Source organism: Elephas maximus, chromosome 18 (assembly GCF_024166365.1).
Source record: "Elephas maximus indicus isolate mEleMax1 chromosome 18, mEleMax1 primary haplotype, whole genome shotgun sequence".
NCBI lineage: Eukaryota > Metazoa > Chordata > Mammalia > Proboscidea > Elephantidae > Elephas > Elephas maximus.
The window spans coordinates 13,040,611-13,063,564 of record NC_064836.1 but is presented as its reverse complement, the minus strand read 5'-3'; the positions used below and the strand labels follow the sequence as shown (position 1 = coordinate 13,063,564).

At 40.8% G+C, this 22,954-nt stretch overlaps 1 protein-coding gene across 1 annotated transcript; it reads right to left on the bottom strand.

The window, feature by feature from the left end:
- Window positions 1-1,217: 1,217 nt before the first annotated feature.
- SNRPE (small nuclear ribonucleoprotein polypeptide E) lies at window positions 1,218-20,756 on the bottom strand. The gene is made up of 5 exons (XM_049858089.1): window positions 20,640-20,756; window positions 20,134-20,160; window positions 18,973-19,035; window positions 17,910-17,988; window positions 1,218-12,953 (listed from the first exon to the last, which is right to left on the bottom strand). Exons 1-5 carry the CDS (start codon window positions 20,691-20,693, stop codon window positions 12,898-12,900), a joined length of 279 nt encoding a protein of 92 aa, XP_049714046.1. The 5' UTR covers window positions 20,694-20,756; the 3' UTR covers window positions 1,218-12,897.
- Between the last annotated feature and the right edge of the window lie 2,198 nt (window positions 20,757-22,954).

Sequence of the window (22,954 nt, the reverse complement as noted above, 5' to 3'; positions counted from 1 at the left end):
CAACTATTGGTCTCCACGCATCAGGAGCAAAGGCTCACGAGGCACCACCTCATCTACCCTGAGACCAACAGAACTAGACAGTGGCTGGCTACCACCACTGACCATTCTGATAAGGGTCACAATAGATGGTCCTGAGTAGAATGGGAGAAAAATGTAAAATAAAAAAAACCAAATTCTTAAAAAAGGCCAGACTAACTGGGCCAGTTGAGACCAGAGGACTCCCTGAGACTATTGCCCTGAGACACTCTTTAAACCCTGAACCAAACTATCCCGAGATCGACTTTTAGCCAAATAGCAGAGTGGCACACAAAATAAACGATATAACCTGTAAGATCAGTGGTCTACGAAAAAACCATCTGTATGAAACCAAAAGGTCAACATTTACTCTGAAGTAAAGATGAGAAGATAAGGGGGCAGGGAAACTAGGGTACTGGAAATGCAACAACCAGAACACAAAGAGAATGCTGACACAACGTTGCAAAAAAAAAAAAAGAAGTATATGCTGAAAACTACAAAACACTGATGAGAGAAAGAAAAGAGAACCTAAATCTAAATAAATGTAGATACACCATGTTCATCATTTGAAAGATTCAATATTGTTAAGACGTCACTTCTCTCCAAACTGATCTATAGTCAAGAAATCACAACCAAAAGATCAGCAGCCTTCTTTTGTAGAAACTGACAAGCTGATTCTAAAATCTATACGGAATATCAAAAGCCCTAGAATAGCCAAACTATTTTGAAAACAGAACAAAGTTGGAGGACTGCCATTAACCTGATTTCAAAACTTCCTATATAGAGCTACAATAATCAAGACAACATGGTATTGGTGAGAAGATGGACCGATAGGTCAAAGGAACAAAATAAAGTCCACAAAAAGACTAACATATATATAGTCAACTGATTTTCAACAAAAGTGCCAATGTAACTCAAACAATTGAAAAATGATAGTCTTTCAAACAAATGCTCCTGGAATATGCAAAAAAAAAAAAAAAGGACCTCAATGCATACTTCATACCACATTAAAAAATTGACTCAAAATATATCATAGATCTAAACGTAAAATCTAAGAACTCCAGAAGAAAACATCAGACCTTTTTTTGACCTTTGGTATGTCTAAGAATTCTTAGAATACAAAAAACATGAACCATAAAAGAAAATAATGAAAACTAGGAAGTTAACAAAATGAAAAACTTGTGGTGTTCTAAACACAATTTTAAGAAATGAAAAGTCACAGACTGAAAGAAAATATTTGCAAAACATTATCTGATACGGGATTTTTATCAACAATGTTTAAAGAATCTCCCAACACAAAAAAGAAAATCACCAGCCCAATTTAAAAAATGGGCAAAACACCTGAATAGAAAATTCACCAAAGAAGAGATGCCAAGTAAGTACAGGGAAGACATTCAAAATCATCTGCCACTGTTGCTGTTGTTGTTATGGGCCATCGAGTCGGTCCCAACTCATAGCGACCCTAAGTACAACAGAACAAAACAGTGCCCGGTCCTGCACCATCTTCACAATCGTTACGCTTGAGCCCAAAGTTGCAGTCACTGTGTCAATCCATCTAGTTGACGGTCTTCCTTTCTCGCTAACCCCCTACCTTACCAAGCATCATGTCCTTCTCCAGGGACTGATCTCTCCTGATAACATGTCCAAAGTACGTGGGACTCACCACCTTTGCTTCTAAAGGGCATTCTGGTTGTATGTCTTCCAGGACAGATTTATTTGTTCTTTTGGCAGTTCATGGTATATTCAGTATTCTTCACCAATACCACGATTCAAAGGCATCAATTCTTCTTTTCGGTCTTTCTTATTCACTGTCCAGCTTTCCCAAGCACATGAGGAGACTGAAAGGACCATGGCTTAGGTCAGGATCACCTTAGTCTTCAAGGTGACATCTTTGTTTTTCACACATTAAAGAGGTCTTTTGCAGCAGACTTGCCCAATGCAATGCGTCTTTTGATTTCTCGACTGCTGCGTCCATGGATGTTGATTGTGGATTCAAGTAAAATGAAATCCTTGACAACTTCAATCTTTTCTGTTTATCATGATGCTTATTGGCCCAGTTATGAGGATCTTTGTTTTCTTTATGTTGAGGTGTAATCCATACTGAAGGCTGTGGTCTTTGATCTACAACAGTAAGTACTTCAAGTCCTCTCACTTTCAATAAGCAAGGTTGTGTCATCTGCATAAGGCAGATTGTTAATGAGTCTTCCTCTAATCCTTATGTCCCGTTCTTCACATAGTCCAGCTTCTCAGATTATTTGCTCGGCATACAGATTGAATTAATATGGTTAAAAGATACAATTCTGACCCACATCTTTCCTGACTTTAACCCACAGAGTATCCCCTTGATCTGTTCGAAGGACTGCCTCCTAATCTATGTACATGTTCCTCATGAGCACAATTAAATGCTCCGGAATTCCCATTCTTCGCAACGTTATCCAGAATTTGTTATGATCCACACAGTCAAATGCCTTGCCTAGTCAATAAAACATAGGTAAACATCTTTCTGCTATTCTCTGCTTTCAGCCAGGATCCATCTGACATCAGCAATGATACCCCAGGTTCCACATTCTCTTCTGAATCTGGCTTGAATTTCAGGCAGTTCCCTGTCGATATACTGCTGCAGCCACTTTTGAATGCTCTTCAGCAACATTTTACTTGTGTGAGATATTAATGATATTGCTTGATAACTTCTGCATTCGGTTTGATCACCTTTCTTGGGAACAGGCATAAGTACGGATCTCTTCTATTCGGTTGGCCACAAAACTGTCTTCCAAATTTCTTGGCATACACAAATGAGCACTTTCAGCACTGCATCTGTTTGTTGAAACATCTCAATTGGTATTCCGCCAATTTTCACCAATGCCTCCAGCGCAGCTTGGGCTGCTTCCTTCAGTACCGGTATAGTGACTCTTGTGTATTTCTTCCATCTTCTTTTGATGCTTCCTGCATTGTTTAATATTTTCCCCATAGAACCCTTTAATATTGCAACTCAAGGCTTGAATTTTTTCTTCAGTTCTTTCAGCTTGAGAAATACCAAGCATGTTCTTCCTTTTTGGTTTTCTATCTCCAGGTCTTTGCACAGGTCATTATAATACTTTGTCTTCTTGAACTGCCCTTTGAAATCTTCTGCTCAGCTCTTTTACTTAATCGTTTCTTCCTTTTGCTTTAGCTGCTCGATGTTCAAGAGCAAGTTTCAGAGTCTCTTCTGACATCCATTTTGGTCTTTTTCTTTCTTTCCTCTCTTTTTAATGATCTCTTGGTTTCCTCATGTGTGATGTCCTTGATGTCATTCCACAACTCATCTGGTCTTCGGTCATTAGTGTTCAACGCATCCAATCTGTTCTTGAGATGGTCTTTAAATTCAGGTGGGATATACTCAAGGTCATACTTTAGCTTTTGTGAAGCTGTCCTAATTTTCTTCAGTTTCAGAATGAACTTGCATATGAGCAATTGATGGTCTGTTCCACAGTTGGCCCCTGGCCTTGTTCTGACTGATGATATTGAGCTTTTCCATTGTCTCTTTCCACAGATGTAGTCAATTTGATTCCTGTGTGTTCCATCCTGAATTCCATCCAGCGAGGTCCACATGTATAGTTGCCGTTTATGTTGGTGAAAAAAGGTATCTGCAGTGAAGTCATTGGTCTTACAAAATTCTTTTATGTGATCTCCAGGATGGTTTCTATCACCAAGGCCATATTTTCCAACTACCAATCCTTCTTCGTTTCCAACTTTTGCATTCCAATCACCAGTAATTATCAATGCATCCTCATTGTGTGTTCAATCAATTTCAGACTGCAGAAGTTGGTAAAAATCTTCAATTTCTTCATCTTTGGCCTTAGTGGTTGGTGTGTAAATATGAATAAAAGTCATATTAACTGGTCTTCCTTTTAGGTGTATTGATATTATCCTATCACTGACAGCACTGTACTTCGGGATAGATCTTGAAATGTCATTAGGAAAATGCAAATTAAAATCACAATGAGATATCACTATTCATCTACTAGAATGGGGGGGGGGGAGGAGAACCCAAGCCCCAAAACCAAAAAAAATCTGATAATACCAACTGTTGGTGAGGATGCAGAGCAACTGAAACACTCATGTTGCTGGAGGGAATGCCAAATGGTACAGTCACTTCAAAAGAGTCTGACATTCTCTTATAAACAAACACTTATAATTTGACCTAGCAAACTCACTCCTAGGTATTTATCCAGGAAAGTAAAAACATGTCCCCATGCCATCTAAGACACAACTCAGTCTCTACTCATCTGGAGCAAAAGAGAAAAGAAGGAAACCAAAAACTCAGAAGAAACTAATCTACAGGGCTAATCGTCTACATGAACCACAACCTCCTCTACCCTGCAACCAGAACTAGATGGTACCTGGCTACCACTATAGATCATTTTGATCAAGGCCCGACAGAAAGGGAGAAAAGTGTAGAAGAGAACCTCAAATTCTTAAAAAATCCACTTGCTACTGTTTGCTAGGAGTTGGAATGGACTCGATGGCAAAGGGTTTAGTTTGTTTTTTGGACTGGTTGAGACTAGAGGAATCCTCCAGACTGCTGCCCTGAGATACTCTTTAACCGTTGAACCAAAACTATCCCCTGAAGGCACCTTTTAGCTAAATAACAGGTTGATTCATACATGAGACCATATGGTCAACAATAACCCTAAAGCAAAGATGAAAAGGTAGAGGGGCAGGGAAACTAGGCTGTTGTAACTGAAACAACCAGAACAGAAATGAGAATGCTGACTCGATCTGTAGAACGTAACCAGTGTCACTGAAAGATTTGTGTAGAAACTGTTCAGTGGGAACCTATTTTGCTGTATTGTGTTTCATCAAAAATACATTATTTTAAATAAAAACAAAACACGTCCACACAAAGGTCTGCACGTGAATTCCCAGTTTATGCATTATGCATTATTGCAAAAAGCTAGCAATAATCCAAATATCCATCAAAGAGTTAATTGGATGAACAAACTGTGGTACATCAATACAATGGAATACAACTCAGAAGCAAATTACTGATACATGCAACATTAGTCTCAAAAGCATCGCATTATATGAAGGAAGTCAGACACAGAAGGCTATGTACCGTAAGATTCTACTTATAGGACATTCTGAAAAAGGCAAAATTATAAGGTTAGAAATCACATCAGTGGTTGCCAGGAGCTGAGGGTGGGTGAAGTGGATTGACTACAAAGGGGGCTGAAGAAATATTTTGCGGATAACGGAGATGCTCTATACTTTTGTTGTGGTAGTGGTTGTATGACTGCATACATTCATCAAATACTATCAAAGTATACCTAAAAAAGGTGACTTTTAGTATATGCAAATTATACCTCCAAGTTGACTTAAAAAAAAAAAAAACCTGATTCCCAAAACTGTAATCTGTCTTGTTTCATATGAAATAGAAGTTTAGGTCTACCCTTTCCCCACACATATTTCTAGAAAAATCTTTAAATCACAAATTATTCACATTTGTAGACAAATACTTCTTGAGCATTTCTGAGGCCTCACAAGCTGCTTTACATATATTATCTCATTAAAGTATCCCAACAACATTATGAAGTTCAGTGAGGTTTAAGTAATTCTGAAGTTGGGATTTAAACCCAGGTAAGCTGGATTCCTGGTGGCACGGTGGCTAGGTGCTACGGCTGCTACCCAAAGGGTCAGCAGTTCCAACCCACCAGGCACTCCTCGGAAGCTCTACAGGGCAGCTCTACTCTGTCCTATAGGGTCACTATGAGTAGGAATTGACTCTACAGCAGTGGGTTTGCTTTTTTTTTAAGCTGGATTCCGAAGTTCACGTTTCCTTCTATATAATATAGTTTCCCCAAATCTCCAAAGACAGATGAAATTTTATATCCTTTACTATGCCTAGTGCATAATAATATTCAGTAAAAGCTAAATGACACTGATAAAAATAGCAAACACTCTTCCAAACCGAGTCCCTTATCAAGTATAGGATACAAAGCTGGCTGCTTTCCTGGGGGAAATCCTCTCCTCACCGCACTCCCACCGTATCTCTGGTTTAGCCCTTCAGTCCATCAGGAAGGGCATTCATTTGTTTATTCTTCCTCGTTTCCCTCTGCAATTTCCCAGCCCAGCAGAGCATCTCTGAGTCAGGACGGCCCTGGGGCAAGGCTAACCTGCTAATGCTCTGGAGGCTGCAGCTTCTATGGGTGCGGAATGATGATCCAAGATCATCTTTCTTAGGAATTATTTTCTTAACTATGAAGGGAGTAAAATTTACTGTTTTATTGAGAAAAACTCCTCTGGGAATGAGGACCAGTCCTCAGGGAGTTAGAACCAGGTCTCCTGGCACTTATATGGTTCAGCCACTTGGTGAGTAAAAACAGTCACAGAACTTCATCTGTATTCCCCCAGACAGGCCAAAACCATCACTTCAGTTAACGGGATATCCCCAACCTTCTCAACTATGGCAGTTAACAGTTCTTTATTGAACACCTGATCCCCTACTGAAGACAGTGGGCTCCTGTTCTCATATCGTATCAGTTTTAATGCTTTGGTTTGTAACAGAAAATCCAACCAACAGTGGCTTAAGTGAAGCAAGGATGGCGAGACTGCGTCTTACATACTTTGGAGAAGGACATCATGGAGAAGGACGTCATGCTTGGTAAAATAGGGGGTCCGCGGAAAAGGGGAAGACCCTCAACGAGGTGGACTGACACAGTGGCTGCAACAATGAGCTCAAGCGTAACAACAATTATAAGGATGGCTCAGGACCAGGCAGTGTTTCATTCTGTTGTGCACAGGGTCGCTATGAGTCGGAATTGACTTGACGGCACCTAACAGCAGTGGCTTAAGCAACAGGGAAATTTATTCTTTCACGTACCAAATTTGGTGGTTGGCTAATTCAGTGGCTCAACAAAGTCATCAAAGACCAGATTTTTTTCCATTTCATACTCTGGCATACTTAGGATGTTGGCCCTCGCCAGTTACTACTTCATATGAGACTTACAAGCCTATGTGTTTCCTTAAAATTGTTGACCGATGGTTGGCTGGTATGAGGAAAACAACGTTTTCATATCTAGAAATACCTCTAGGATTTTTAAAAAATGTGCACAACCTTTGATCTAGCAATTCCATTTCTAAGAATTCATCCTAGAGAAACATGCAAGTACATAAACACAGGTATAAAAATGATTGTTACAAAACTGGTTTTAATAGTAAAAAAAATGGGAACAGCCTAAAACACTCATCCATAAGGGAGAGACCAAATACAGATCTGCACAATGGAATACCTCACAGCTGTTTCACATGGAAAAATGTCCAAGTTTTGTCGGTAATAGTCAAGTTCAGAGCATAAACAAGTAAAAACGCCAAAATAAAAAAATAAACCAAACTATACATATTTGTAAAGCTTTAGAAGGAAGCACCTAAGTCTTAACAGTGATGTTATCTCTGGAGAACAGTGGTGAGGAAAACAGGAATTTTTGTTTTCCACTTTATATCTACCTGTACTGTTTGTATTTTGACCATAAACATGCACTGTTATTTTGTAGTTGAATTTTTAATTCCATTGGCTATCACTTTCAAATTAAAATTAAACTTTAGGTACTGCTAGACTTACACTCTTATGCTACCTTCAAAAAAAAGTTTTACCAAGCTTCTCTCACAAAAGCACACGAATCGGTGATGTTGGTTCTAACAGGAGTAACTAGGTAAGGAAAATTTCCAATGGCATCCAGTTACATGGGAAGCTGCCTACTACGCTGACCCCAGAAAGTGTCCAGGATACTTCCTGGCCCATAATGCCTTAATCCAAATTAAACCGAGATTTACTCCCCAATCCTGAAATTGTTTGACAAATGCAATACAATGACAAGCGCTGGTGCCTGCACCAGGACTTCCAAACTATTCTTTTCCTTCCTTCTCCCTATCTACACCTGATAGGAAACAAGGCTGCCACCAGTGCTTGCTTTTCAGAGCTGGTTCTCTACCCGGTCCACCTCCCCGTCAAGAATGTTACAAGATAGTTAGTGGGTGGTTAGCAAGACCCCCTCAAAAAACAACCGCCATTCTAGAAAAATAATGAATCACATACTGAGGGCTGCCAGCAAGAGCAGCTTCCCAGCAGCATGTTTTAGTTATCTTGATGAAGCAGAGAGCAACGCCTCCTGTAATACACATTCTGGTTGGAAGAAAAGATCTACAGATTGTGGAAAAGTACAACTCAAAATGGGACCACCGCAGGCTCCGGCAGAGCAGAAAAGCAAGCAGGGATTTCCAAATACAGAGCTCAATTGTAAGAGCTCACTGTACCTTATTTCTCACTCTCATCACTTGCTCTGTCAAAAACAGAACCTTCCAAGTCTCGATCCATTCAGAATAAGGCACCGCAGGCAAAGCCTGTTTACACAGGGCAGCCAGGTCAGAGAGGCCGCACAGGGAAATGGAAAAAGCAGACAGCAGGTTTTCTTAGGGATTATACTGCTGCAGCTTTTATCCTTCTTCCCAGCTATTTTGGTGCCAAGAAAGCTGCAAGGAGGTCTTCAGTCTGCAATGAAAAAGCTCCAATCTTTTCACCAAAAGAGAGAAGTAGTCTTGGGGCTGCAACTCCCTCTGCTGCCCAGTGTTTTCTCTGCACGCTACAAGCAGATTCAATGAATTTCAAAAACTCAAACGTTAAAAGAGCTAAACCAAAAACCTGTTGCCATTGAGTTGATTCCGACTCAGTCACCCTATAGGACAGGGCAGAACTGCCCCATAGGGTTTCCAAGGTTGTAAATCTTCACAGAAGCAGACTGCCATGTCTTTCTCCCAAGAGTGGCTAGTGGGTTCGAGACTCGAGCTTTTCGGTTAGCCACTGAGTGCTTTAACCACTGTGCCACCAGGGCTCCTCAGAAGAGCTAATGCAGCCTTTTATTTCAAAATATGACCAAAAAGTTCCAGCTCCATCACTTACCAGTGAACTTGGGCCCTCATTTTTCTGACCTGCAACAGTGGGATGCCTTCCCTACTTCACAGAGCCACCACAAATGAGGTCATGTATAAAAAGCAGTGCCAGTGTAGAGCAGCTACCACCGTCGCTGCCTTAGTGGGTTAAGAATGTGTACGGTTTTAGCTGGTTTGGAGAGCAAGTTTACTAAAATAGGAAGAGAAGCTAAGAGTTAATTTCAGAAGCAAATCATAATGATGTCCCCAAATAATAACATTCATGGGTAAATTGGTGTTTTTAGTTCTTTTTGCCCACAAGTTCCCAGAAATCTCCAAAATAAAATCTCGTGTGTGTACAATGGTATTACAATAAAAAATGAACAGATGGGGAGACTAAGGGAAAAAAATGACCAAAAAGACAAGAGTTTAAATAGGAGAAAGACCTAGTTGGAATGCCAAATTCTAAACGGGACTGACTACTGTGTTCACCTACAGATCTGTCTCAAGTAGGGTTTCTTTTACTCTAGTGTCTTGGTCATCTAGTGCTGCTATAACAGAAATACCACAAGTGGATGGCTTCAACAAAGAGAAACTTATTTTCCAACAGTCTAGTAGGCTGCAAGTCCAAATTCAGGGCATCAGCTCCAGCGGGTTTTCTCTGTTGGCTCTGGAGGAAGGTCCTTGTCTTCAATCTTCCCCTGGACTAGAAACTTCTCGGCACAGGAACCGTGGGTCCAAAGGATGCACTCTGCTCCGGCACTGCTTTCTTGGTGGTATGAGGTTGCCCTCTCTCACTTCCCTGTCCTTTTCATCTCTTGAGAGATAAACGGTGGTGTAGGCCACATCCCAGGGAAACTCCCTTTACATTGGATCAGGGATGTGACCTGGTAAAGATATTACAATCCCACTCTAATCCTCTTTAACATAAAGTTACAGTCACAAAATTGAAGACAACCACAGAATACTGGGCATCATGGCCTAACCAACTTGACACATATTTTGGGGGACACAATTCGATCCACTTTTTTTTTTTTTTTTAACACAAAATAGCAGGAATTCAATTCTTTTTATTCTTCAAAGCCAATTTAAAATTTAAGGGATGCCATTACATAATAGATAGAAAATGTAATCAAAACCACTGCGAACAGTGGTCATTCTTAGAATTAAAAAAAAAAAAAAAACATTGAAATTTGGAAATGTTTTTTCATCTGTGAACAGATGGACTGAAAACTCTGCTCTTTTCAGTATATTTAAAAGGGGAAATGGGTTTGGGGGTTGCTGCATCTTTGTGTACGGAGAGCTGTTGTGCATAATTGTAAAAGCACCTGATAATTGACCTTGCTGTTGTTAGTAACAAGCTGACAGCCTGGAAGACGCACACGCCTGAAATTGCCACCCATTTCTCATGCACGACTTCAGCTTGGGAGACCTTGCATCGTCACACTGCTGCTGTCCTCAATTCGTGGGCACATGTATATCTTCTTTAATTCACTCATCACATCTTGACTGAGCTCCTGTCTCAGGCACTGTTCTAGATGTAGGGCCACAGTATTGGGCAAGATGGATCACAGGCCTGACCTCATGGAGGCAATACTCTAGCGGGAAGAGATAGACAACAGCCAGGGGTTCTCAACCGTGGCCATGTAATAGTCACGGAGGAAACTTGCATTCCCCTCCATGTGTCAGCACTCTTCGCATTTCCATCCCGGGTTTCCCTGTTTTCTTTCGTCGGATTTTCTGCCAGCTCATCTTTGCTTTTGGGCAAATGTCTTTTTAATCTCATATAATTGACAGTTTTAAGGAACACGTTCTTCTCAGGTGTTGTTTATTTTATGGTCCTATTCTTTGGCTGAAAGATGGTCTCCAGGAACGGTTTCAACTCCAGGTCAGAAGGATGTCTTAGGGCTACAGTGTCTCAGGATTCCTCCATTCTGTCAGAACAGCAAATCTGGTTTTTCTCTGAACTTGATTTTTTATTCTGCATTTTTCTCCTGCTTTGTCTGGGACCCCCTGTTGTGATCCTAGTCAGAGCAGTAGGTAGTAGTAGCCAGACATCATCTGGTTCTTCTGGTCTCAAGGTGGCTGAGGCTGTGGCTCAAGTGGTCCATACTGAGTCTTTGGTTTTTTCACTCTCCTTTTCTCCAGGTGGGCTTTTTACTCAGTTTAAAGAATAGTTCTATATCCCCCTCACGTTGTTATTGTTGTGTGCTGAGCAGAACTTGCCCTGTAGGGCTTTCTTGGCTGATCACTAGGTCTTTTCTTGAGGAGCCGCTGGTGGGTTCAAACCACCAACCTTTTGCTAGCTAGCAGCTAAGCGCTTAACCATTGTGCCACCAGGGCTCCTTTAAAAAAAAAAACCCCAGAGCCGTCGAGTCGATTCCGGCTCATAGCGACCCTATAGGACAGAGTAGAACTACCCCATAGAGTTTCCAAGGAGCACCTGGCAGGGCTCCTTTAGCTCCCTGGAAAAGCAGGAGCTGGACTTCTAAGTCCTCCTTCATTAACAATACTGCCTACGGGCAGAATTTAAGGTGCAAATGGTTAAGTGTTCGACTACTAACCAAAAGGTTGACAGTTCAAACACACTCAGATGAGCTTCAGAAGAAAGGCCTGGTAATCTTCTTCTGAAAGGTCATAACCATAAAAACCCTACGGAGTTCTGCTCTGCAACACATGGGGTTGCCAAGAGTTGGTATCAACTTGACAGCAACTTTTTTTTTTGAATTCGTCTTTAAGATCCAATTTAACAGCATTTAGCACACGATACTGAAACTATTTGTTTACCAACATGTCTCACTGTACTTACTCGTCTTTGTATCCCCACCGTGTCCAGCTCAGGGCTACGAAATGATTTACTCTGGTTCAAACCCCTGCTGAGAATCTGCATTTCCACCTCAAAGATAGGAATGTACAACTTTCCCAGGAAGTTATACATAAGAATACCTAGAGTTACACATAAAAATCACCTAAAGATCTTGTTAAAATATAGGTTCCGATTCAGTATATTTAGGATAGAAATGCAAATTATCAGCAGGGGTTCGAACTCAAGAACCAGTTCAAAGCCCTAGTCTAGCTAACAGCAGGTGCTCAATAACCATTTAACAGAACTCTAAGAGAAGCACTCTGAGATACTGGAGGAGAATGATCCACATATGAATTCAATTAAGAAATATCAAATCACTGAGGGGGGGAACCAAACTTCTTAGAGATGAGAACAAGAGACAGGTGTTCCCACAACGAACACATTATTATTCTGCCTAACAATGTACCAGTTCTGCTTTTGGTCTTTTTCAGACTACAGATCTCATAGTCTCTCTCCTTTATTAACTCTTTCTCCCCCCTTTAAACTCTTAACAGCGCCCAATTTTCATGTACTTTTAAGGCACTTCATTCTTTGCCTATACCCAAATACGTCTCACACTCTGATCCTCATGATAAAAGAATTCACAAAAATCTTAAGTAGTGACTAAAACCATTAAAATGTCTCCAACCTATTTTGGTTTGGGACCATAGGGTTCCAATATCCAGAATCAGAATTGATAAGAGAGATATGTTAGTGCAATAAACTTTGCTCACCTTTGTCCATTTTTGTGGTCCCTCCCTTCCCTTCTTTCCATTATTGGAAGCTTACCTGCCAGGCAGAATTTCTACTATTTGTCCTAAGAATCTACAAGCTCATGTGCTGAAAAGAGAATGTCCAGGGCAACCACCACACTTCAGAAAGTTTTAAAATAAATACCAACAGCTAATGGTGCCAGTGAGTAAAAAGTCTCTACCACTGGCTAGAAAAAAACAATAAAAAATATTTAACAAAAACAACCCAACAGCATTTATTGTTACCTGGTAATAACATAAAAATAATCCAAATGGTATGACGACATTTTAGAATTATATTCCTAACAAAGGATGGCTACACGTGCGGGGGCGCAGAAGGAGGGAACTATTGCTCTCAACAACTTCTCACTTCACTCATCATTTCTAGTTGGATACACTTTGTAGCAGAGTAATGTTATCTCCTTTCAGCATGATCCGACCTGCAAAAGAAAACAAAAAAGTTATTAACAGCCACACACACAGACAATTGTATAATTTCTCTCTCATGAAAGTATGTGAACATTTTCGAGTGTCTCTGTGTTAAAAGGCTGTCGGGTTCCCTAAGAGTACATATACTTGTTCGATAATCTATTGAAGGTTGAGTGAAATTTTCATAAAATTATATTTTATGGAAGGATATCAATTTTGGGGCACCAAAGGGTAGAATGTTATGGATTGAACCGTGTCCCTCAAAAACATCTGTTGTACAAAATAATAAATGTTGGCGAGGTTGTGGAGAGACTGGAACTCTTATATACACTGCTGGTGGGAATGTAAAATGGTACAACTGCTTTGGAAATCAATTTGGCACTTCTTTTTTTTTTTAAAAAAAGCTAGAGATAGAACTACCATACAATCCAGCAAGTCCACTCCTTGGAATATATCCTAGAGAAATAAGGGCCTTCACACAAACAGATATATGCACACCCATGTTCAGTGCAGCAGTGTTTACACTAGCAAAAAAGATGGAAGCAACGAAGGTGCCTATCAACGGATGAATGGATAAATAAATCATGGTATATTCACACAATGGAATACTACACAACAATTAAGAACAACGATGAATCCATGAAACATAACATGGAGGAATCTGGAAGGCATTATGCTGAAATTAGTCAGCTGCAAAAAGACAAATATTGTATGAGACCACTATTATAAGAACTCTATATAAACACAGAAGAAAATATTCTTTGATGGTTATGAGGGTAGAGAGGGAACGAGAGGGGTATTCACTAATTAGGTAGTACAAAAGAACTATTTTAAATAAAGGGAAAGACAACACACAATATAGAACAGGTCAGCACGACTGGACTAAACCAAAAGCAAGGAAGTTTCCTGAATACAACCGAATGCTTCAAAGGCCAGAGTAGCAGGGTCAGGGGTTTGGGAACCATGGTTTCAGGGGACAGCTAGGTCAACTGGCATAACAAAATGTATTAAGAAAATGTTCTGCATCCCACTTTGGTGAGTGACATCTGGGGCCCTAAACACTAGCAAGTGGCCAGCTAAGATGCCATCAGTTGGTCTCAACCCACCTGGGACAAAGAAGAATGAAGAACATCAAAGATATACGGTGTAGATGAGCCCAAGAGATAGAAATGGCCACATAAACCAGAGACTGCATCAGCCTGAGACCAGAAGAACTAGATAGCACCTGGCTACCACCGATGACTGCCCTGACAGGAAACACAACAGAGAACCCCTGATGGAGCAGGAGAACAGCAGGATGCAGACCTCAAATTCTCGTAAAAAGACCAGACTTAATGGTCTGACTGAGACTAGAGGGACCCTTTGTTAGCCTGGACACTTTGCTAGCCCAAGGCTGGAACCACTCCCGAAGCCAATTCTTCAGACAGGGATTGGACTGGACTATAAGACAAAAAATGATGTTGGTGAGGAGTGAGCTTCTTGGCTCAAGTAGACACATGAGACCATGTGGGCAACTTCTGTTGGAGGCAAGATGAGAAGGCGAGGGGGACAGGAGCTGGTTGAATGAACACAGGGAATAGAGTGGAGAGGAGTATGCTGTCTCATTAGGCGGAGAGGAGGTAGAAGTACATAGCAAGGTGTGTATTAGTTTTTGTATGAGAGACTGACTTGATTGTAAACTTTAACTTAAAACACAATATAAAAAAAATGTGTTGTAAATCCTAAAAAAAAAAATTAATTTTATAAAAACTATAATTCACTTTCTACAGACTAAGTCAACTCAACAGATCTACCTCAGCATTTCTTAATGCTTTGGGTTTGTAAAAGTTTGGAAATGAGTTGTATGCCAAGTTGAGAGTTGTTAGCATATTAAAGACTCCATCCTGCAATAAACAAACCTGTTTTAAGTTTTGGCCAACATTCCTAAACTCATTTGAGCAGAGAACCCTTTTTCTGGAGAACGCCTATAAACACGGTCAGAACATGAGCATTCAACCTAACACTCTGAGAAATGCTTACCAAGCTCAACAGTGTTTAGGCTATTCCACTTTCCCAAGTTTCTACAGGAGGCAGCACATTAATCTCTTCTGCAGGATGAGAATTTAACATGTTTCAAATAATTTATAAATAATATGATCTCAATAAAGCTAGGTTGCCCTTCTTAACAATACATCTTTAAATCTGAAAAATTAAGGGTTTCCTAAAAACATTAAGCAGGAAGAAGCATAGCAAAACATCACACTGTTTCTCAGAATCTACTTTTCCCTATCTAGTATAGGCTCAAGAGAATCCTCAGGGCCTGGAAACAAGAGACACCTAAATCCGCCACTGGTGAAAGTAGCAGTGATCTGTGAACTGACCTGAAATCAATGAGTGTTAATAAAAAGGATTCTGTTTGTCTTAGTGAAGCTATGAATCCTAAAGACACCTTGTTAACTGGATTAAAAAAATGCATCCATTATTCATTGTTCAAATATTTGAATTTTTCCTACATGCCAGGCATGGAATTAAACACTGAACAACTGGCACTGAGTATATTAGAGAGCAAAAGACCCTCCACAATTCACGCACTTAAAGAGCCTCTGATCTAATAGGAAAGACATTAATGGAAGAATCCCACTAATGAATGTTTTACTACAAACTCAGCACATCACGCCCTATCCCTCCTCAAGCCAAACAAAACCCTGGGCTCTTGGAGGATATGCTATTTAAAATCTGAGTTCTAAAGGCATAGAGAACAGTTAGTACACAAAGGTTTATGGTGGGGCAAATGTGCAGATTCAAAGAACTGGAAGAAGACAAGTGTGGCTGACATCACGGAATGACAGACGGTGGTATGAGATGAGCCTAGAGAGGGAGATAATGCCAGACTGCGCAGGGCTTTGCAGAACACGTTAAAGATTGTTTTTTAATCCTAATAAGATTTCAAGCAAAGGGATGACAAGATCAGACTGGTGTTTTTTTTAAAGACTGTTGGCAACCTGGAGAGCAAACTGGAGGGGGATGAAGGGGTTGCAAAGAAATCAGTCAGTAAACTGAAAGGTTATTGGTGTCATTCAGTAAAGCAGGGAACACTCAAACAGTTCTAGGGAGTGTGTGAGGGGTTGGAATTGAGGGTGATTTGTGATATGCTGACTTTGAGAAGTCTTTGAGATGTTTCAGTGGATATGCTGAATACGCCCACAGGAGCGGTCTGGGTCAGACATGAATTTATGAGTCACCATAAACCCAGCACCCATAGATGATATTTAAAGCTGTACTGTTCGCAACAGCAAAAAGACAAAAACAACCTAGGTGCCCATCAACAGATGAATGGATAAAGAAAACTATGGTACATACACACAATGGAATACAACACAAAGATGAAGAACAATAATGAATCCTTGAAACATCTCATGACATGGATGAATCTAGAGGGCATTATGCTAAGTGAAATTAGTCACGAAAGGACAAATATTGTACGAGACCACCATAATGAGAACTCAAGAAAAGATTTAAACACAGAAAAAAGCATTCTTTGACGGTTACAAGGGTGGGGAGGGACAGGAAAGTAAATTCACTAACTAGACAGGAGACAAGGATCAAGTTCTCCTAAGTAGATAGGAGACAAGAAGGACAACACACGATATACGGGAAGTCAGCACAACTGGACCAAAGCAAAAGCTAAGAAATTTCCTGGACCCATCCAAACTCTTTGAGGGACAGAATAGCTGGGGCTGGGGCCTGGGGACCATAGTTTTGGGGGACATCCAGGTCAATTGGCATTAACAAAGTTTAAGAAAATGTTCTGCATCCCACTTTGGTTAGTGGCGTCTGCAGTCTTAAAAGCTTACGAGCAGCCATCTAAGATGCATTAACTGGTCCCATCCACTTGGAGCAAAGAATGAAGAAAATAAAGACACAAGAAAAATATTAGCCCAAGAGACTAAAGAACCACGTAAACCAGACTCCACCAGCCTGAGACCAGAACTAGATGGTGCCCGGCTATCACCAATGACTGCCCAGACAGGGAACACGACAGACAGTCCCAGACAGAGAGACAGAGAAGTGTGGAGCAGAACTGAAACTCAGGTAAAGAGACCAGGACTTAATGGTCTGACAGAGCCTGGAGGAACCTCCAGAACTATGGCCCCTGGATGCTCTGTTAACCCAGAACTGAAACCATTCCCAAAGCCCACTCTTCTGGCAGAGAATAGACAGGACTATAAAATAAAAAATAATACATGTGAGGCGTGTGCTTCTTAGTTCAACTAGACACACGAGACCAAATGGGTGGCTCAGGACTGGACTCAGGATGAGAAAGCAGGAAGGGACAGGAAATGGCTGAATAGAAACAGGGAACCCAGGATGGAAAGGGGGAGTGTGCGTTCACATTGTGGGGATTATAACTAATGTCACTTAACAATATACACAAATTTTTATATGACAAATTAACTTGAACCATTAACTTTCACCTGAACCAATTAAAAAAAATAATTGAAGTTGTAGCCTTGAGTGCCTAGGAAGACAATACTGGGTGACAGAAGGGTCTGGAATGAAGCCTCAAGCTACTCAAACATTTAAGGACTGCACCCAAGAGAATGAACCTACAGAAGTCAGAAAAGGAACCATCAGAGATGCAAAATGAAAACCAGAGTCTGATATCACAGAGCCAAGGGAATAAAATGTTTCAAGGAGGGAGTGGCCAAAAGTGTCAAAGACTGCTCGGAGTTAAATTAACATGAAGACTAATATTGACCATTAGGTTTAACAACACTAGGTCTCAGTGAGAGTTGTTTGGATGGAGTCATAGAAACAGAAATGGAATGGGGTAAGTGGGAGAGGATGATTTCGAAAGAGTACACTACTCCCCCAAACAATAACTTCTCAAATGCAAACTAAATTTAAGAATGAACTGAGCTGCAGGTCACTAATTTTGCAACTGAATAAACCTTTCTAGGATTCTGTAAGGCCATCTATATTCTTACCCAGTTGTTTTCTTGACTTTGTTTTAGAATGAATCTCTTCTGCATCATCTAACACAAGGTTCATATACTCATCAAAACCCTAGAAAATAAGCCACAGGACCATCATCGAGTTAGATCACATTCAAACCATTCAAAAATGAGTGTATCTATCTAGATACAGAATGCCAATGAACTTCAGAAATTCGTCCCTCTACTGATCTTTCATCTAAAGTAAGGCATATGTAAGCACCACCTTCACCCTAAGTCTCTTTTTAAGTAACAAAGAAAGCCAGAAGGTATTCTAAATTACTACTCAAACCTCTTGGACTTAGGATTTCATTAGCTATGCCAAGGAGCCACTCTTGCTCTCTTTCACAACCTGCCTGATAGAGTATGTGTGTATGTCTATGATTATCTTCTGCCAATGCTCTCCCCCTGTGTCCCCACAATATGCTATTACCACTAACCACATTTGTTTCCCGACCGGTAAATCGGGCAGGGGAGATTACCGATGAAATCTAAGATGTCTAAACGGAATTGCCATGTCTAAATGGAATACCAGAGTGCTCTGACGTAATACTTTCAGCCATGCTTCCATTAATCTCCCCTTCTAAATTTATGTTTTATTTTTTCTGAGGAAGCCCTGGTGGGGCACCAGTTAAGCGCTCAGCTGCCAACCAAAAGGTTGGGAGTTTAAACCCACCAGCCACTCTGCAGAAGAAAGATATGACAATCCACTTCTGTAAGGATTACAGCCTTGGAAAACCTATGGGGCAGATCTACTCTGTCCTTTAGGGTTGCTATGAGTTGGAATCAACTCGATGGCAACTGGTTTATCTCTTTTGTCCCCTTCCGCAATGCCAATATTGTTGTTTAAGTAATCCTAAAAGCTTAATTTTCCTGTTCTTTTTTGAATTACCCAACCCCTAACAACTAGAACAATGACAAGGCTAACCAGGGGGCCCTGAAAAACTTTCCTTGGGTTGAATCTTCAATTTTCCATATATTGCTCTGCCTAGCCACTTTCCGTTAAGTCTTTTTCTGGGAACAAACTGCTCTGAGATAAAATATCCTGGGTACTCACTATGATACAGCCCTCTATCCGCATATTCACTTGCTCATACAGCCACACCTGAATCCGGGATCTCTGAAATAATCATAAAAAAAGAAATGTTAGAATAAGTAAATACAATCTAATCACTTTGGTTAAACAACAGAGATGAACTATGGCTCCTAAAAAACTATCCGAAAAATATAAGTCAAGAATTTTAACCAGCAAGTCTATACCTAAGAGTCAAGATAGGTTACTTGCCAAGAAACCTTTTCATTTATTAAATGTTATACTGTGATTGTCTGGGCTAACAAATTGGCTGTGATCTCAGGACTCAATCATATTTCTCATTACTTATAATCCCAATCCACTGAGATTAAAAATTGGTGACAGTATAGCACAAAGCAGTAAATTCCGACGATCAAGATTAAGGGCATATGTTGTATCTGATAAAGCAAAATCCAGCTCCAAAGCAAGGCTTCTTCTAGCTTCTCAGCCCTCCGTGTCACACACATAACCACCAGAGGAGGATCACCAATTCCGGTGTTTACAATTTACGGGGCTTGAAATTACTCTGTTTTTCAACTGTGTTACTTATCACACACTAAAACTTGTCAGAGCAACAGAAACATTTTCTTTCAGAGATAATTTTAACATCTGACCTGTCAACTGAAAGTATTGCTAAAAATCCCCCCAAAGGAAAGCAGGCTGAATCTACTTCTTCACTCCACATTTTTAAACGTCTTTTCTATATGTAAGTTTTCCCATAGGCATTAAGCACACATCTCACGACATGGTTTAAGTTAACTGGGTATTTCTTTTAAGCCATGTTTGACCTTCTGGCAACCCTAAGTGGAGGAGATCAGAACGTTCCCATATTCTGGTCATAATCACTACAACAAAAGCACCAAATACTATCAACACGTCTGCCAACGAACAAACCCTGAAACTCATAATTTTGGTTTTGGAAAGAAATGACACAATTCTTTGCACGCTTGGAGTTGACAGCTGTAAATAACTACTTTCTTATATTAAGGCTTCTCTGTACCCTTTCCTGTCAATTATCCCTCCAGCCCCTCCTCTGATTTCATTTATTTTTAACATAGAACACAGCGACCCAGTAGACTGACACATACAGCTTAGAAAACCCAACTTTTACTTAAAAAATCATTATGAAACAAGTAACTTACGTACATTTTGCAAATATCTGAAGATAAGGTTCTGCATCACAGTAGTTAAGGAACTGGTCGATCTCAACCATCGCACTTTTTTTTTTTTTTTTGGTTTGTTTTCTGAACGTGAGGTCTGCTGCCTACACAAGTAACAGTGCCCAACAAATGGCACTCAACCGAAGTCTCCTAAAAACCCGGAAGGAATCCCCCCCACTCCCTTATCCGTCAGGAGTTTCCATCGCCCCGACAACCTCCCTCAAACCGGTAATTCTGCGTTCACTCAGTACCCAGCGATGTCGTCCCTCCGCTCAGCCTCGACATCCTACATCTCCCACCCCCGGGGTCGGCCTATCCTCACCTCCCACCCAGCACCAGTCCAACTACCCGCGCTTTCTCCCGGTCTCGATCACCCCGGAGGCTCATGGGATGTAACCCGCACTCCTCGCCTTCAGGCCGGGTCTCTGCCCGCTCCTTCGTCCTCCGTTTCCTAGCCCGAATCTCCTAGTCCTGACATCTCAAGCAGGATACGATGGGCTGCACCATCACCTTCTGCACTTTCTGGCCCTGGCCACGGTAAGCCATGGTGGAAGCTCACAAAGACCACACTAAGCCGCACGCCGACGCAGAAAGCGACTTCCGGAATTAGGAACCGGAAACGGAAATGTATTGAGGCCGCGCAGCGACCTGACGGCTACTGGGTGGTGCCTCTCTAGCCGCAGAGTGGCTTTCTCTGTGATCTGTAGCATCCCGGGGAGGCCGAACTGAGGGCGCTGCACTCGGTAGGATCGGAACCTGATCCGATCCTACAGCGCCACCTGGAGGGAGACGGGAGAAAGCCCCGAGGGACTTCGGTCGTGCGGTGGAAGCGGGGGAAAGCGGTAGAAACACAGGCACCAGGTCGTTTCCGTTTTCTGATTTCCGCTTTTAGAGCCGTAGTCGTCCTATTGCGTGTCTCTGTCTGTAAAATGGGTTAAATTAGTCCTTTTCCTGAGGCCTAGCTTCCTGGAATTTAGGCTCGACGGCAGCGTTGTGGGGCGAGCGCGGGGAGAGCGGCAGGAAGCCCGAGCAAACAGCCCCAGTCTGTGGTTTGCCCTAGTGACGGATTCAACTCCTCTCGTCAGCTCCGTGGGGGAGTTTTGTGAGGTGGCAACAACGTGGTGATTTAGCGTGAAGGCTCTGAAATCCGATGCTGGGCTCAAATCCAGCTCACTTAATAGTTACGTGACCGAAATGTGCAAAATGGAGATAAAATTAATAGTACCTTCCTTACGGGTTTGTGGTGAGAATTCAGTGGTGTAATACAGTGCGCACACACACACACGTTCAGGCTGGAGTCAGTGTTAGATGTGACACACCGTTTCGCTGGTAACGACCTAGTGAGTGGGGGAGCTGAAATGCGCAAGTATGCCACACCCCAAAGCTCATCCAGTGTTTCCGTTATGTCGTGGTGGCTTGTGGCCTGGCAGAAATTTCATTCAATTGGAACACTCATTTTTTAAATGAGGAAACTGAAGCTCAGAGTTGAAGGGACTTGCCTAAGGGACATTAACGGAAAGTGGCAGAATCAGAACTTACCTAACTGAGGTCTTTTGTTGAATGAGGATAAAACCAATTTCTACCTCTTCAAAAGTGTTGAATCAGGGGACATAGAAGTGATTTTTTAACTATAAAGAGCTAGAAAGGTCATGGGACAGTTATTTCTCTTAACCTCATTCCTACCCCATGCTCTGAACGGAGTTAATTGGACAAAGATTTGGGTAAAGATTTGCTGAATTCAAAGACAGCCGGGATAGAACACAAAACCCCCCAAAACCAAACCCATTGCCGTCAAGTCAATCCCTACTTGTAGGGACCCTATATGGATAGAACACAAGAGTAGTAGTATTAACACCTACCTATTCAGTAGTAGTGTAATACCTGTCTCAAATGCACAGATGCTTAGCTACTTGTTTTAGCATTTTCCTGTTACTGGACTTTTGGGTGTTGATCCCTATAACCACTCATGTAACTGGATTATGTAACTCATTAAGAGTGTTGTGTTGTTTCCTTTTTCTTTTTTTGTAATTGTCTTTTTTACATTTAAGTCTTTGCTGCTCCACCTGAATTTATCCTAGTATCCTTGTATATCCTAGAGGTGATACAACTTTATATTTTCCTAACAGCTATCAGTTTTCCATCACCGTTACAAAAAAAAAAAAACCTCATCTTTCCCCCTATTATTTTAAAATGCCACATTTATAATATATCAAGTGTGTGTGTTTGTGTGTGTGTATCTGGGACTTCTACTTTGTTCAATTGATCCTTGTGTCTATGGAACCAATATCATAGTTGTAAGTATTGTAGCTTTATAAATATGTTTTCTTCTATAGAACTAGAAATAGGTAGCATTTTCCAAGCTATTCTTGTTTAGTTACTTTCATATACTCTTCAGAATCAGTTTTCAAAACCCTTTGGGGATTTTTTTTTTTTTTTTGAGATTTCATTAAACTTTAGAATAACTAAATTTTTTTTAATTCAAGTACACGATGTCTTTTCATTTGTCCAAGTATTCCTTTGAATCCTACAGAAGTTTTTTGTTTTCTTCATATAAAACTTGTCCAATTCTTAAATTTAATCCTAGACTCTTCATCTCTCTTATTTAAAAATTGAGTCTTTTCCTCAATTGTATGCTCTAACCATTTGTTAAAAGACAAATCAACTACATAAAAATTATAAAGTTTTACAAGACTAAAAAGGCATGATGATAAGCAAAGTCAGAAGAATTGGGGAAAATATGTTATTTGCAACAAATCAGACAAATGGCTAATTTCGCTAACACATAAAGAGCTCCTGAAAATAAAATC